Source organism: Crotalus tigris, unplaced genomic scaffold (genome assembly GCF_016545835.1).
Source record: "Crotalus tigris isolate CLP2741 ecotype Arizona unplaced genomic scaffold, ASM1654583v1 scf7180000024366.3429058, whole genome shotgun sequence".
Classification (NCBI taxonomy): domain Eukaryota; kingdom Metazoa; phylum Chordata; class Lepidosauria; order Squamata; family Viperidae; genus Crotalus; species Crotalus tigris.
Window position 1 is genome coordinate 367,862 of NW_024100535.1, and position 18,553 is coordinate 386,414.

General features: G+C 37.0%; 1 protein-coding gene across 6 annotated transcripts in view; it reads right to left on the bottom strand.

Annotated features, from left to right (window-relative positions):
* The window catches only part of PRKG1 (protein kinase cGMP-dependent 1), a 1,362,786-nt gene that overhangs the window by 88,230 nt on the left and 1,256,003 nt on the right, over positions 1 to 18,553 (bottom strand). For all 6 annotated transcript variants that reach the window (XM_039327748.1, XM_039327751.1, XM_039327747.1 and 3 more), the window contains one exon: positions 1,882 to 1,978. In XM_039327748.1, the coding sequence (XP_039183682.1) occupies positions 1,882 to 1,978 (97 nt within the window). The remainder of the gene's footprint in view (positions 1 to 1,881; positions 1,979 to 18,553) is intronic.

Sequence of the window (18,553 nt, forward strand, 5' to 3'; positions counted from 1 at the left end):
ATTCGTTGATGTTTGTCCTCTGGAGCAGCATCTCCCTAGACATTTGAACTGCCCAACACATCCTTTACATGAGCCTTGAAAACATGGCACTTTCAACAGCTCTGTGATAGGCTGGGGTATGTCTATGCAGATGGTATTAGAGTATATCAGTTAGCTGTGATGTGTGCTTCTCCCTCCCTATTATGTTTATGGTCTTTCTGTTTTGCTTTCAACTTCTACTTTGAGCAGAATCAGTGCTGAGTTTAATTTCAAGAAACACATCTGAACTTAAATGACATTACTACATGTTTATAAATGATATGTTTACAATTATCTCACTTGTTGAATTGGTTAATGCTAGGCATGCTTACTTGCGCTATTTTTATGGAAAGGATATCCCTTTACTTAATAGGGTTTCCTTAAGTCTGGCTGGTGTCATATTCCAGGAGTCCTCTTCACTAATATGGGTTTACATAATTGTACAAACAGTTACTCAGCTACATTTCACGTTCTCTTAACATATATTTATATTGCCAAAGGGTTTGATTTAGCAAGAAAACTACATTTTGATTGTTGATTGTTGTTGATATTTTCCTTCTCTGCTTTTGGCTACAGCTAAGTGCATATACCTCAACATAAATTTATTGATATTATCTCTATAGCTTGTTTCAGTATATTTAGCAAAATTTATATCTTGACATGTGCTAGGTAAATAAATAAAAAACAATAAATAGCTTTAAAACAGTATATGCAAAACTGAAACGATAATTTAAAAGTAACAGTTCACTAAAATATTGTCATTTCACAATTCCCTTGCAAATTGTAAATGCTAAACTAAACTAAATTAAATTGAATTTAGTTGTAAAGATCAAGAACAAAGCAAATAGCATTAAAAATATCTATCTATCTATCTATCTATCTATCTATCTATCTATCTATCTATCTATCTATCATCTATCTACCTATCTACATACTTACCTACTTATCTATCTATCTATCTATCTATCTATCTATCTATCTATCTATCTATCTATCTATCTATCTATCTATCATCCACCTGTTTTTGGCTACCCACTAATATGGATTTACATAATTGTACAAACAGTTACTCAGCTACATTTCACATTCTCTTAACATATATTTATATTGCCAAAGGGTTTGATTTAGCAAGAAAACTACATTTTGATTGTCGATTGTTGTTGATATTTTCCTTCTCTGCTTTTGGCTACAGCTAAATGCTTATACCTCAACATAAATTTATTGACATTACCTCTATAGCTTGTATTCACTATATTTAGCGAAATCTATATCTTTACATCTGCTAGGTAAATAGATAAAATACAGAAATATGCAAAACTGAAATGATAATTTAAAAGTAACAGTTCACTAAAATATTGTCATTTATTTCACAGTTCCTTTGCAAATTGTAAATGCTAAACTAAACTAAACTAAATTGAATTTAATTGTAAAGATCAAGAACAAAGCAAATAGCATTAAAAATCTATCTATCTATCTATCTATCTATCTATCTATCTATCTATCTATCTATCTATCTATCATCCACCTATCATCTGTCTATCTAATCAGACATCCTCTTTCTATCGTGACCCATGGGAATCCTTGTTTTAATATATTTCTTAAGCCATGTCTCATCTAGTTTTAGTACAAATAAAAGCTTACTAGAAATTGCCTACCAGTCACAGGACTTTTTCAGTTTCATTTTTAAGTACCACTGTTCAATAAAGTTAAATATAAAGGTCTGCAGTGGCTGATAACTTTATTAACCTCTCTTTATAATATTTAACTTTCCCTCTGTAATGGGATAGAGTGTTTACCTCAAGTGAGGTAAACAGCAAAAACCAACAGATTCTGCATGCTTAGAAATAAAGAAATGTTACTTACCAGTTCAACTCTGCCAAAACCTCCAACTCCGAGAGTGTCAATGATGTTGAAGTCTGACAGCTTCAGATTGGCGAAGAAGGCAGCTTCGGCTTCATATCTGGATTTTTTTATGTGAAAAAATGGAAATTTCTTAGAGGTGTAGACATGAGTGCTATGTAACTCTGTTCCAAAATGAAGTACACGTTGATTGGAAGATACCACCTTAATTTCCATCTTTCTTTTTAAAAAGTCTTTGTTTTTTCACCCATTGGTCCTAAATTCACATTCTAAGTCTAGTTATTTCTCTCTCTTTTTTTCAGAATGAAAGAACCAAATGTCCGGGCAGCATATCTGTAACGCAACCATTTTGTGTTATAATTCAATTGCACATATTGATTGGATTTCACATCTTGACCGCTTCTTTTAGTCTTCTGGTGAAGATTTTTTCATTTCTTTCTTTCTTTTTAGTAGTTTGTGAAGATAAAAGTCTTTTAAATGAGTTTCCCTTCTCCACAAGCTGCCAGAATTTCTATGAATGTTTATTAAAGTGGCAAGATCATTAAGGTCCCCAGAGAAAAATCTCAGCAGGTTTTATAAAATCAGATCTAATAAGCTGAGAAAATGGTATACAGATTTCTGAAAGGAATTATTTCAGGTACGCACTACTGTTCCTAAAACAACATTTTCCTCTACCCTACATCTTTAAACTTCACATAGAAGCTTGTGGTCCTCAATCCAGAAGTGCTCCCCTTAGACTGTGTGTGAAGTAGCTCTGAATAAAAATGTATACAGTACTAGCTATGCAAGCCATCTGAAACTGACACATGCACACATGCCAAAAATAAGCCTCCCATGAATATACCCTTTAAATATGAATCCCTTAAAATAGTGTCTTGCTAGGGATTATGATATTTTTGGAAAGGCTATGAGGGCAAACTGAGGAGGATGTTCCATCTACTCACTGAACTTTGATATGGGAAATATCTTGCTGAGGGGGAAAAGCATAACACATGAACAATTTTTCTAATGATACCTTTGTTCTTTTGAACTGAGTGCTCCAAAATGCACGTAGAAAGACAGTGCTTTTTCACTATTTTGAAACAAGCTATTCGTAAGATTAGCAGGTTAATCAAGGGGCACAACGAAGTGAAAATCAATGATGAGTTCTTGGTCTACAGACTCTTAGCTCCATTTATTCCAAAGTAATTTAGATGTGTTTTTCTATCAAGCTCACTGGTAGAACTTTTAAAAAGCACTTTGCTTTTTTTAAAAAAAATGTTCATGTTTTACCCTAAAAAATAGATTATAAACACAACTCTGCTGGGTCTCTAAAAGAGATTGGGATGAATGTTGTTTGAGAATTCAGAAGACTTAAGTTCTTCTGTATTCAGCTTGAAAACTCAACACCCTTATTGTGAAGATTAATTTTCTACCATGGAAATACGACATCCTATTGAAGGTATCTCCTACCCAGAAGCTCTGGTGGTAGGGCTAGAACTTTTTCAGGTGACCTCCTGTCGGAAGAGATAGCTCCCTCACAGTTTTAGAATAAGTAAGAAGGAGACCTTAAAGCAGGGGTCCTCAATCTTGGCAAATTTAAGAGTTGTGGACATCAACTCCCAGAATTCCTCAGCCAGCTTTGCAAAGCTGGCTAAGGAATTCTGGGAGTTGAAGTCCACAAGTCTTAAAGTTGCCAAGGTTGAGGACCCCTGCCTTAAAGAAAGAACATTTGACATATGTGGATAGAGAAAGAATATAGATAACTATGTACAACTGGTTGCTGATACTGAAAGGGGCCTAATACATTTTTTTCTCATGTCCCCCATTAAGTTAATGCCTGAGTGAGCTGGATGTCCCATCCCCACTTTAGAAAATGGAATTTCACAATAACTCCTGTATATCATTTCCTAACAGCAGAGAAAGGACATTCCATAGAGAAGTATGCACTTTCAGAAGTCCCTGAAAGTGGGATCTATTATTCAGATAACCATACACAACTATGTACAACTGGTTGCTGATACTTGCTAGGAAATATTTTCTACAGCACTTTTCTGCTAAAAGACACTTTGATTGTGACATGATTTAAATGTTTGGTATTTAATAAAGAAGGGTATGTTTGATGATGTAGTGGCCCTACAGATTTTTCCAGGGGCCAGAAAAGTCAAAGAAGGCTGTTATAAATGCCCTCTAGTGGTGCAGGCTTCTTCTATTTCTTGTAGGTCAGCTTGTTTTAGAATCTTCTGGTGTGCAAATAGGTTGAGGGAGGTTCATTGTTCTGTGCTGTTAAATCTGAGAAAGATGTTCTAGGTCAGGGGTGTCAAACTCAATTTCATTGAGGGCCGCATTAGCATTGTGGTTTCCTTCGGGGGCCTGGGTGGATGTGGCCAGGGTGGGTGTGGCCTACTGGTGGGCATAGATGGAGTGGATGTGGCCTACCGGGTGGGTGTGGCCAGCTCTACATTGTTCGCATCAAGGGTGCCTGTGGGGGCCTGGGCAGGAGTGGGACAGATCTGAGGGTCTCTGGCAGAAGGGGGTGGGACCAGGGCAAGTGGCAAGGAATAGTCCACCAGAGGAGCCTCCTGTTCCTCTCAGGCCATGCAGGGGGGGGCTGGATGGTGGTGTGGGCTGCTCGGAACCCTGGGAAGCAGAGGTCAAACGCCCAACCTGGCTTTCGAGCACCCGCGGCACCAAGGGGGCATACAGCTGCACTTACCTCCTCCTCAAGGCTGCTGTTGTTGTGCTTGCTCTCCTTAGCCAGGTTGCTCATGATGGGTACGAGGGCAAAATCAGAGGGAGGCCCATTCCCTCTCCATGTATCCAAAGCTTCCTTAGCAATAGGATGGGAGACCCCCAGGATAGGCCAGGAGGAGACAATGGGATGGTGAAAGGGCAACAGGGCAGGACTAAGGTAGGATTTCCCTCAGATTCTCCCTCTTCTTCCTTCCTTCCTTCCTTCCTTCCTTCCTTCCTTCCTTCCTTCCTTCCTTCCTTCCTTAGTACAGAGTGGTGGGAAAATATTTGAGATGAGGGAGGGAGAAAAACAGGCAAGAAACGCAGCTGGGGAGGTGTCACCTTTGTTAGGAATGAAGAAATGAACCATCACCTGGAAGTGGCCAGCATATGGCCCTCACCTACTTCACATATCTGGCTTGATGGGCTCTGGGGGATGAGATGCCATGAGCAGCATGAGAATCAATGTTATCTGCGCAATGCTGCGTAGGCCCCAGCCTGCCCAATTTCAGCAGGCAGCAAAGTACTCTCTTCACAGCGCAGAGAGGCTGAGTCAGGCGGCGCAAATCTGAAAAGAAGTGCGACACTGCCAGTCCCTAGCCTGCCCGGTTTTGGCAGACAGCAGGGCACTTTCCTCACAGCGCCAAGAGGCTAAACAGGGTGGTGCAAATCCAAAAAGAAGCACGATGCCACCCAGCCCCCAGCCTGCCTAGTTTTGGCAGGCAGCGGGGCACTGTCCTCACATCACCAAAAGGTTGAGCCGGCTGCCTGATGAAACTGAGCAGGCTGGGGGCTAGGCAGCATTGCACTTCTCATCAGATTCGCACCACCCAGCTCAGCTCTTGTCGCTGTGAGGAGAGCGCCCCGCTGCCTTCTGAAACTGGGCAGGCTGGGAGCTGGGCAGCCTTGTACTTCTTTTGGAATTCGCGCTGCCCGACTCAGCCTCTCAGCGCTATGAGAAGAACGCCCCGCTGCCTGCAGAAATTGGGCAGACTGGGAGCTGAGCGGCATCTCGCTTCTTTTTGGTTTTGTGCCGCCCAGCTCAACCTCTCGGCACTGTGAGGAGAGTGCCCCACTGTCTGCCGAAACCCTTCCCCTGGAGCCCATCAAGCTGGATATGTGAAGTAGGCAAGGGCCATTTGCTGGCCACTTCCAAGCGATGGTGCATTTCTTCATTCCTCACAAAGGGTGACACCTCCCCAGCATGCACCCAGGGGGTGGGCTGAAGCGGCAGGGCCTGGTTCCTTGCTGTTTCCAGACAGCCTTGTGGACCTAAGATTGAATGCATTTCAGCATAGATGGCCACCACAAAATTGTACATTGGCTCCCGGCTGGCCTGGGCCAGGGCCAAGGCAGCGGGGGCTATTCCCTCACTGATTCCAGGATGGCTTCGCGGGGCACATGAAACCACTTTGTGGGCCACTTCTGGCCCGCGGGCCTTGTGTTTGACATGTCTGCTGTAGGTTTTGGTAATCAGGATGTCTATTAGCAAAATTGACCTTTTAGAAAATATTGGGATTTGATTCCTATGAAGGTAATGTTGTTTTTGCTTCTTCTTTTGGGAGTATCTGGTCTAGAAGTTCCAAAAGTGATATCATAATGACATGGATTTACTGTATCGAATTCTCCTGCAAAGAGTATAGGAAGGATCTCAAGAGACACATTTAGCCACAACATCAAAAAAGTCTTCTGAAAAAACACAGAGAGCAAATTACAGTGAGTTTGCTGTCTCTGAGTCCCCTAAACAGCCATAGAATGAAATAACTAAAAGAATAAGTAAAAGATAAAAAAAAGCAAATAAAGAAAAACAACAACAAAATGTCCCTAACCAAGTATAGAGAATAATAGAGATGACCTTGGAGAAACTATGGAGAACTGTTAGCGAAGTATGATTTCAGAAAAGAAAGAAAGAAAGAAAGAAAGAAAGAAAGAAAGAAAGAAAGAAAGAAAGAAAGAAAGAAAGAAAGAAAGAACACCCTCCAACTACTTCTGCTTTAATTCTCTAAAATTATTTTTAGGCTTTCGAGATTCTGCTACTACTATATCAATAAAATATAGTTCCATTATTATTTGTGCAATCTGTTTCCTGACCTGGTCTATATTGAAGGACTAACACCAAGGGAATCTTGATCATATGACTGATTGGCATAACTCATGAGGATGTGCACATTCTATTTCCAATCAGAGGGATCTTTATTAGAAGGACGTGAAAGTGATTACCATCACAGCCTCAGTCTTTTGTGTCTGGAACTGCAACACGAAATGCTTGCTTCTTCATTCCTCTTTTTTTCCCCTTCCTGGTAAGACTGGAGGGGGAAGGTCCTACCAGAAGAACTTGTGATGGCTTCTGCTTCTTCTTCTAAACTTTATGAGCGCACAACAGTGCCAAAATTGAAATATCAGGTCATAATTTGGAAGCTCTGGCTCCCATTGTCTATTATGCTAATGAGAAGGGTAGAAATTATGTAATTTTGACCCTGTGGTGATAGTGGAGAGACTTTGTGGGAAATGAAGAGAAGCGATGCAAGGAATTAATTCAGGGGCATTACTATAAAAGCTTTGGTAGAAAATAACAATTTAGTTCAGTTTTGAGTTTTCTTTTGCAGCCTTTCAATGACCTTACATTTGTGGCCATTCTGTTACATCTCATTTTGGAAGCTAATCAAGGTTGAGCCCATCCTAGTTCATAGAATAATCTTGTTTAACACTGCTGCTTATTGATCATTTTGTTCTTGTCATGATGTGGATCTTAAAGGTTTAGACAACTAAACAGCTATCTTTATTTCAATTTTTATAATTTTATTCATTTATAACATAAAATATGAAAATACAAAAACAAATAGTAAGGGGCAACAATAGGGAAAAGGAAAATGAAAACATGTAAAGGAAGGGGGAGGGGAAGAAACAAAAGGTGTTGACTTCCAACTCCCTCTGTTGCAGTAAAATAAGACATTAAGATAAAATCTAAACTTTTTACATTTCTATAGTAGTATGAACTAGCTATTTCTGTATCAACAAATCAGTCTAATCAGTAAAACCCAAAATCATAGTATCATTTTTTCCACCTCAAGCACAAAGTCCAGAAGCAGTTTCCAAGTAGAAACAAAAGTTCTTATATAGGGTTTGATAAACAGTTATCAAATGGAATATTAATTTACAAATCTCTTTATACCTGAATTATAAAGAACACAGGGCTACGAGCTTGAAACATAAGAGTGAGAGTTTAATTTAAGAAACAAATCAAATGGTACTATGATGCGGTGGTTTTAACATTCATTAGTGATTGGGTTAATTTAACAAATGTAGAAATATTCCTCTTGGAGGGTTGGGATTTACTTTTTGGATGGCATGCCTATTTAATTTTTAATAAAAAAGTTGATAGGGTTTTTAAATCTCATATTATAAGGATTTCTCTATTTCGGGTTTGGAGGAAATATTACAGAAGTGATTTTAAAATCCCATTATGGGCTGTACCCTGGCATGCGATAGAGGGGATAAGGAGAGGAGTTAAGATGGATGGTGTTTCTTATGCACAATTACTTAGATGGGATGGTAAAAACTGGCAGTTAAAATCTTTGGAAAACCTAGCACAAGAAAATATTACATATTCATGGTTTCAGTATAGACAGTAGTGGATAGATGGAAGTTAGATTGTAATGTGGGTTTACTTAGAGAAGATGAAAATTTTCTTAAACAAGTAAAAGATCAAAGACGAACTCATATTAAGAGAATTTATGGGGTGCTAGTAGAACTGGATTCAGAGGCAGAATTAATTAAAGAATGTATGGTCAAATGGGCACAAAATTTTGGTGAACCAGTTCTACTAGATACCTGGGAAATTATTTGGGTGAGGAATGTCAAATTTACACAAGCCCAGAATTTAAGGGAGAATTTTTATAAAATGTTTTACAGATGGCACCTTGATCCACAAAAAATGTCTCGTATGTATCCTGACTTACAGTCTAAATGTTGGAGATGTGGTTGTTTGGATGCTACTTACTATCATATTTGGTGGTTGTGTAAAAATATAAAAGCCTTTTGGATTAAGATACGGTGGAATATTCAAAGAATTTTCAGAAGGAGGGTAAAATTTACCCCACAATTGTTTTTATTAGGTATTGTTACCGACTGTGATATTAAAGAGACTACATTGATGTTAAATTTAATTACAGCCGCAAGGCTGCTAGTAGGGCAATGTTGGAAGAAGGAATCTCTGCCTACTTTGCAAGAGTGGTTTTTTAAAGTTTCTTATTTGGCGGAAATGGCAAAGATTTCGGCTTTCTTGAAGGATCAATCGCAGGAGAAGTATTTTGCGGTATGGAAAAAATGGATAGATTTTATACAATATAAGTTGGATGTTAAAAAATATTATTTAGCTTTTCAATAACTTATATTTAAAATTTAAAATATTTTCTAGATTTTATTCTTTTTTTATTTTTATTTCTTATTTTTATTATACTTTCTTTTATTTTTTTATTTTTTTCTTTTTCTTTATTCTTTTTTCTTTCAAGTATTATTCTTTTGGTAGTTATGTTTTTTTATATACATATTATTGTTAATTATCTTATAACTTGTTTAATTAATGTATTTAGTATTTAGATTAATTTATGGTTTATATTTTCTTTTAGATTATTTGAAGAAATTTTAATTAAGCCTATGTTCAGCTCTGGGAAGGTCGGGGGAGGGAATGGGAGGACTGGGGAGGTTTGGGGATGGGTTGTTTTGTTTTGTTTTGTAAAATTTTAAAACTTAATAAATATTTACAATAAAAAAAAAGAAACAAATCAAATGGAGATGAGGGAACCTGGCTTAATGGTAGTTCTTTAGGGAAATTAAAATCAAAATTAATTAATAATAACCAATTAATAACCAATTCAGTAATATGTGCTGAATTTGAGTCAGATAGATGACGTGGCTGCAAAAGTAGTCAACATTTTCATAACGTCACACATGAGGAAAGGATGTTCATCAAATACGAAGACAATATAGTACAACTTCAAGTTTCAAAAGAGTCTTGACAGTTATGGATTTTCCCAATAAGATGCAGTTCAGTGGTGAGAAATAGAAGATTCTGCATTGGGAGAAAAAAACCCCAAATGCATAGGTACACAATAGGAAGTACCTGGCTTGGCAGTAGGATTAAGAGAGATTAAGCATGTTCTATCAGTGTGCTGCAGTTGCAAAAACTTATGCAACCTTGGCTGCATCAAGAGACTTATAGTGTTGAAATCACAGGAAGTTATAAATTCTGCCCTAAGCTGCACTGTATCTGGAATACTGTGTCCAGTTCTGACCACCACATTACAAGGAAATAAGAAGTGCAAAGAACAATCACAAAGATGATGAAAGGCTAAGTACATAAATCTTATGAGCAATTGCACATCTGTGCATCTGTAGCCTAAAGAAGGGAAGGCTAAGAGGAAATCTGCCAGCAATCCTACCAAGAATAAGACAATAATTAATGGGTGGAAGTTACAAAGGGTGATCCAAACTCAAATTCCTGACTGTGAGAGCTACTAAGCAGTGAAACCGCCTGCCTCCTGGGGTTGAGGGTGCTCTAGCCCTGGAGGTTTTCAAGCAATGAATGGATTTTAATTTGTTTGGGATGATAAGTAATTCCTGCCCTTGACATGAGAATAGAATCCAAAGAACCATTCAATTCTAACATTCTACAACTTGTAGCTTCATTGTCTTTAGAATAGCTTCCATCTGAAAAGAAGAAATCATTTTGCTTTACCTTGCACTGGTCAGATCCCACCTCAAGCACTGGACTTTATAACAACTACCGATAAAAAAAAAAATCAAACAAGATTGAATAGGTCCAGAGAAAGACAAGGATCACCAAGGGATTAGAAACTAAACCCTACAAAGAGACAGCAGAGGAACTGATAATGTTTAGCCTTAAGAAGGCTGAGAAGATATATACTGTATATCTTCAAATATCTGAAAATACGTCACACGACGTTCAAAGGCACTTTAATTACAGAAAGGCAAGTACTAATTGGATATTGAAGAAAAAAACCCTCCTAATATCAAGATTCTCACTTACCCAGAGAAATGGTGGTTTCCCATCCACCCATTCAGGCATCTGTTATGGCTGCTTTGATTTTTATTCCTGCACTGAGAAGAAAGTTGGACTAGATGTTCTAAAGGATCAGTGTCAATTTTATGGCTTTTATGTTTATGATGCCACTTGTTATTTCTTACCATCTTTGATACTGTGTTATTTCTAACTGCAATGTCACAACTGTCACATTTATTTGCTATAATTACTAATCTGATTTCGAGCTCTGTCACAGTCGATATTAGCTGTCCCATCTCTATATTCTTTCTCTGACAGCCTTATCTTCAGTCTAGAAAAGGCCACTGGTTTAGTTTTGTGTGCTCATGCCCCCTCCACCCAAAGCCTGGACTAGGATGAAAATTAAATTAGATTACAATGTTTGATTTTATAAATCCTTCCCTTCCATCATATTATAAACTCCAATTTTATGGAAACATTTGTATAGAGGATTGTGTAGATAATGTTTCATCATTCTGGGGGAAAAGACATAGATTTGGATTTTTGACATTTATTTTGTCTACTCATTTTTAATCCCTTTAGGGTCAAAAGCCAAAGCATAATTAAATAGAGATCAGAATCTTCCATTATTGTATTGGTATCCCATTAGGAAGGCCTTATCACAACTAACTACTTTATTGATATCTTGTTATGCATCACCTTGGAGATAAACAGTCACTGGTTAAAAAAAAAGTGAAAGTCTTAGAAGCTCACTGTGGTCACAAAATATCTTTGATTAGATTGGCTAACGATGCCTGGAAAGGGCCATATTTTGTTCACACCCTGTGAACAATTCCTGTTGTGAAAAGCAGTAGCAGATGAGTAGGAGGTGAAAAAATGAGACTTTGAACACTATCTGAACAATTCCCCAATCAAAAAGCTGAATGAACAAAAGAAATGCTTGAAAAATCATCTCTTTCCACTCAAGAAGCCTCTCCAGAAAAGAAAATATTCTGTCAATAGACTGATACTATCTAGCTATAAGCCAATTACTCTATTAGAATTTCTTGTCTGTCTGTCTGTCTGTCTGTCTGTCTGTCTGTCTGTCTGTCTGTCTCTCTCTCTCTCTCTCTCTCTCTGTGTGTGTGTGTGTGTTTGTGTGTGTGTATGTGTGTGAAAAAGAGGGGGGAGACAGAGAGAAGAAGAGAGAGAGAGAAACAAAATGCAACACAACACAAAATAATACAAACTGTAACAACAGCAGAATGTCTAGTGTCAGATTAGATTGCTAAAGGAAAACTGACAGTACAAAAGCAATTGAAATCTTTAATCATATTTAAGGATTTATGCTTCATCATTAGACAGGCTCATTGGAAAAAATAGAAGGGTGGGTTTTTTTTAAATACTTTCCTTTCCTGCAATTACATTTTTAAGTTAAGTTTAATTAAGGCAATAGTATTTAAAGCATAGTTTATAACTGTGTTCTATTGAGTCAAAGAATGAAATTAAGTTCCTTATTAGTATCCAAAATTTCACAATGTATATGTATGCCTATTCAATAACTGATGAAATGAATGTGTGTGAAAGAGGTTCAGATTAGATATTTCTATAGTTTTGAGTTAATGCAGGTGTAATAAATAGTAAATATTTAGGCTGCCAGTTGAATGCTTTGATATGACTGAGACACAAAGGAAAAAAAGTGAATGGATTTGCATTATATATTAATTATATTTGGCTATGATAGATCTACTGTCTTTTCCCAAATCCAAAAAAAATCTAGGTCAATCATTTGTTCTTTGTAGAGTTCATATTCTCTCCAGCTGTTAAAATCTCTCAAATTGCTATGCCAATTCTGAATCACAAATGATTGCTTTTATTCCATTGGTATTTCAGGATATGGCAGACTGATTTAGAGTTTATGAGGCTACAAAGAAATATAAATATAAAAGTTGCCTAAAAAAAGAAGAAAATGATAAAATAAAAATATATGTGTGATATTAGTAAGAATAGACAGTTATCTACCCATCAGTGCTGTGTATCTCATTTTTCTTAGCCATCTCTTTCCAAACTTTAACTGTAGATACAATTTTTAAAGAGAAATCATGAGCATCATTTAATGCTTTTTATTGAAATGAAATATATTTTTGTATTATTCTGTAGTCTCCTAGAAAACTACACTCACCTGTTATAATAGTATTAAAAAAGGAATGGCATCATCAAAAAAGCACAACAAAGAATGTTCTTCCTGAGTCAACTCAGAAAGCCCAGACTGGCCAAACTGCTGATACAGTTCTACAAAGGAATTATTGAGTCTGTCATTTGTATCTCTATAACTGTCTGGTTTGGCACTGCAACCAAACAAGACAGACACAGACTTCAATGGATAGTTAGAACTGCAGAAAAAACAATTGCTACCAGCCTGCCTTCCATTGAGGACCTGTATACTGCACGAACCAAAAGGAGGGCTGTGGAAATATCTACAGACCCCTCACATCCTGGTACATAAACTATTTCAATTTCTTCCCTCAAGACGACATTATAGGACATTGCACACCAGAACAACTAGAAATAAGGACAGTTTTTTCCCCATGCCATCACTCTGCTAAAGAACTAATTCCCACAACACTGTCAAACTACCAAGTAGGGCTGTATTACTATTATCCTTCTCATCTTTCCTATTACTTATTTCCTTATCTTCTTATGACTATAACTTTATTACTTGTATTTTACGATTTACATTTTATTGTTTTATTTAGTATTCTAATATGATTTATGTTGATTGCTTATTGTGACTGTCATTAAGTATTGTATTTTATGATTTCTGATTAATGTATTTTATGTTTATGATCATGATTTATTACTTGTTGCTTGTATGTACACTGAGAGCTTATGCAATGGAGACAAATTTATCAAATTTGGCCAATAAGTAATTGAATTCTATTCTATTCTATTCTAGTCTAGTCTAGTCTAATATTTTTAAATTTTAACTTTTCTCATTTTCCTTATGAGAAAAGGAGACTAAATACACTTCCCTGTATCAGTAATAATAATAATAATAATAATAATAATAATAATAATAATAATAATGACAAAATGCCAAATCCAGTCTGAACATCTGGCTGACTGTGCGATGATCCATAATAATAATAATAATAATAATAATAATAATAATAATAATAATAACAACAACAACAACAACAACAACAACACAAAAACAACAGAATAAGGCTGCCTGCATTGAAGCTTGTTCCAAAAAAACAGCTAGCACAAGCATTAAAAGATGCAAATACTGCAATATCAAGTATAAGCACCAATTCACTGCAAGAAACAACCCAACTAATGTACAGCACAGCTGCAGTTATAATTGAATACCTGAGATGCAAAATCAACAAAGAAGAAAAACAAACAAACAGTGCACCACAAAAATGGACGGTTAGACTAGAAAATAAGATCAGCAAGTTAAGATCACATGCAAGCAAGCTAGAACAGATGAAAGAAAAGAAGCTGAAGAACAAGAAGACCAAAGAATACCTAATCAAGAAATACCACTTAGAAACAAGGAAGATCAATGAAGCATTGGAAATAATAAAGCAACAAATAACAGCTATAGCCAGGAAAATCAGTAGATATGAAGCTCGAATTGCAAACTATAGGCAGAACCTCCAATTTCAATCCAATCAGAAATGTTTCTACCACTCCATCAATGGAGAAACTGCAAGGAATCAGTCAGTACCTGACAAGGAAGAAACAGTGCAGTTCTGGAAGCAGATATGGGATAACCCAAAGAAATACAACAAGGATGCGGCTTGGTTAAAAGAGGTGGATGCAATAAAACAGAAGTTGAAATGAAAGAACTAGTAATAACAACAAAAATGGTAGAAAAAAGAGCAAAGAAAATCAAAAATTGGTCAGCACCAGGTGAAGATGAACTGCATGGGTTTTGGTTGAAAAATCTAACTGTTATACACCCACTCATTGCCAAGCAGTTCAACAATATATTACAAGGAGGAGAAATTGAAAAGTGGCTAACAACTGGGAAAACCTACCTAATAATGAAAAATCCAGCAAAAGGGGCAACACCAGGCAACTACAGGCCAATTACCTGCTTACCAACAACTTTCAAAGTACTAACTGGTGTGGTAGCTGATGCAGTACAACAGCATCTAGTTGAAAACAATCTCTTTCCACCTGAGCAGAAAGGAAACCGCCCCAATAGCAGAGGAACAAAAGATCAACTCCTAATAGACAAACTGATCTTGGAAAACTGCAAGAGAAGGAAGACCAACCTGAATGTTGCATGGATTGACTACAAAAAGGCATTTGACTCTCTGCCACATGATTGGATAATAAAGTGCCTAGAAATAACAGGAGTCAGTAGAAACATCAGAAAATTTGTGCAAAGATCGATGGCACAATGGAAGACACAGTTGCAGATCAATGGTGAGAGGCTGGGAGAGGTTAATATCAAGAGAGGAATAGTTCAAGGAGATTCATTATCACCATTACTATTTGTTATTGCACTGTTTCCTCTGTCAACAATACTGAATAACTCAGGACATGGCTATCAAACATCAAAAACTTCTACCAAACTATCCCATCTCCTTTACATGGATGATCTGAAGCTATATGGAAAAACATCATCTGAAATAGAATCGCTGCTCAACACTGTCCGTATATATAGCCAAGATATTGTAATGGAGTTTGGCTTGGACAAAGGTGCCACACTTACTATCAAACAAGGAAAAGTAGTGAAAACTGAAGGAATCAAGATGCCCCACGAAAATAACATTAAGAGTCTGGATGAGGAAGAGTACTACAAATACGTGGGTATCCTTCAAGCTGACAACATCAAGCACACTGAAGTCAAGAAAAAGATTAGAGGTGAATACATCAAGAGAGTGAAGAAGATCTTTTTTTTTTATTGAAAATTTTTAAAATTTTACAAAATAAAAAAACAACCCATAAATTCTCTTAATATGAGTTCGTCTTTGATCTTTTACTTGTTTAACAAAATTTTCATCTTCTCTAAGCAAGCCCACATTACGATCTATCTTCCATCTGTCCACTATTTGTCTGTACTGAAACCATGAATATATAATATTTTCTTGTGCTAAATCTTCCAAAGATTTTAACTGCCAAATTTTACCATCCCATCTAAGCAATTGTGAATAAGAAACACTATCCATCTTAACTCCTCTCCTTATCCCCTCTATCACATGCCAAGGTATAGCCCATAATGGTATTTTAGAATCACTTCTGTAGTATTTCCTCCAAACCCGAAGTAGAGAAATCCTTATAATATGGGATTTAAAAACCCGGTCAACTTTTTTATTAAAAATTAAATAGGCATGCCATCCAAAAAAGTAAATCCCAACCCTCCAAGAGGAGTATTTCTACATTTGTTAAATTAACCCAATCACTAATTAATGTTAAGGCCACAGCATCATAATACAATTTCAAATTCGGTACCTTGAGTCTATCTCAAGAGAGTGAAGAAGATCTTAAAGACCAAACTCAATGGAGGAAATACCATAAAGGCAATCAACACCTGGGCAATTCCAGTCATTAGGTACACAGCTGGAATAGTGGACTGGACTCAAGCAGAACTAAAAGCAATGGATAGAAAGACCAGAAAAATAATGACAATGAATCATGCCCTTCATCCACACAGTGACATTGATAGCCTTTATCTACCAAGGCAAATAGGTGGGCATGGAATGCTACAAGTACATCAGATGGTTGAAGAAGAAAAAATGGCTTTGGAAGAATATCTGAAGAACAATGATGAAGATGCACTGAAATTAGTATATCAGGAAGCTTACTGACTACTGGAGAGACCAAACTGGCCTACAAGAAAGACCAAATGAAGAACAGAATAGAGGCATGGGAAGACAAAGCACTACATGGCCAATACATGAAAAAAATAGCTGGAAAAGCAGATAATAACAAGACCTGGCAATGGCTAAGATCAGGAAAATTGAAGAAAGAGACCGAGGGACTAATTCTGGCTGCACAAGACCAAGCCTTAAGGACAAATGCATACAAAGTCAAAATTGAGAAGACAGCAACAGACAGTAAGTGCCGCCTGTGCAAAGAAGCTGAAGAAACAGTGGACCACTTGGTAAGCTGTTGTAAGAAGATTGCACAAACTGATTACAAGCAGCGGCATGACAAAGTAGCAACAATGGTGCATTGGAAGATCTGCAAAAAATATCATTTGCCTGTAAGCAAAAACTGGTGGGATCATAAAATAGAGAAAGTCTTCCGGTGGATCAGCGCGGGCGATGGCGGCTACCTTGTAGCCGTCCTCCTGGGTAAGTGTATTGAATCGCTATGAACAGCGGACATCAGCTGTTCAGCGGTTCAAAATCCCCCTCCCGGGCAAAGGGGGGGAAGAGGGTTGTCTGAATAGTGGTAGAGCCTCTTATGCACCCCCAATATTTTTGGGGGGGGGGTGAAAAGAGTGCTCCCACGGATTTCAGACTGTCTCCGCTTCCCAGCTGCTTTTGTTCCTAGGGACAAAACAAGCCGTTGCAACCACCTCCGCGATTAAAGAGATCTGGTGAGTTTTTCTTAGAAGCGGACAGAGTTGACTAGAGGATTTAGCTTTTGCTTTCTTTGACTTTACTTGGATTTTAAGTTTAAAGACTTATTTTTACGTTTATATTCCCTCTTTTTACTTTTTACTTTTTGCCGAAAGGGAAAGTAAAATGGCGATCGGCAGGCTTTCCGGCTTTTTTTTTTTTTTTCCTTTTCTTTTTTCCCTTTGGGAAGGTAGAATAGCGATTGGCAGGCTTTCTGGAGTTTTTCCTTCCCTTTTCCTTTTTTTTTTCTTTTTAATGATTGGAATGGATGTTTTAATTTTCTTTTTTTTGTTGAAAGGGAAAATAAAATGGCGATCGGCTTTTTTGGATTTTAGAAGCATTATTATTCTTGTTTAACTTTTTTGTTTTGTCTTTTGTATTTTTTTTAAAAAAAAATGGAATGGATTTTTTTTAATTCCCTTTGATTTTATTTGGATTTTTAGCTTAAAGATTTATTTTTATATTCCTTCTTTTTATTTTTTTTCCCTTTTGCTGAAATGGTGATTGGCAAGCCTTTAGGTGTTTTTCTCTATCCTTTCCCCCCCCCCCTTTTTTTAATGATTGGAACGGAATGTGGATTTGATTTTGAAGTTGGGTCTGGAGAAATATTATTATTTTTGTTTAACTTTTTTGTTTTGCTTTTTGTATTTTTCTTAAGAAGGAGTAAAGATTTCTCTAAGAAGGCTCTAAAGGGTTTAGTATTTTTTTTTTTTCGTTATAATGATCTCCTTTTGAAGGATTTTTTTGAATTTTTTTTTTTTTTTGGATTTAACCTTTCTTTTTTTGTTGTTTAATTTTTGTAATTTTTAAGGAGTAAAGTTTTTTTTTGCAAGATGGCTCCAAAGCGTCCAGGGACTCCTACAGTTCCTAAAGTGGCTTCTTCTTTGGTCTTATCATCAGTGCAACAATCCAAATCAATAGCTTCACCCTCTTCCTTGGTTCAGCCAATAATAATAATAATAATAATAATAATAATAATAATAATAATAATAATAGTAAAGTTGGAAGGGACCTTGGAGGTCATCTAGTCCAACCCCCTGCTCGGGCAGGAAACCCTACACCATTTCGGACAAATGGCTGTCCAGCCTCTTCTTAAAAACTTCCAGTGTTGGAGCATTTACTGCTTCTGGAGGCAAGCTGTTCCACTGATTAATTGTTCTCACTGTCAGGAAGTTTCTCCTTAGTTCTAGGTTGCTTCTCTCCTTGATTAGTTTCCACCCGTTGCTTCTTGTCCTGCCTTCAGGTGCTTTGGAAAATAGCTTAATTCCCTCTTCTTTATGGCAGCCCCTGAGATATTGGAATACTGCTATCATGTCCCCCCTTGTCCTTCTCTTCGTTAAACTAGACATACCCAATTCTCGCAACCGTTCCTTATATG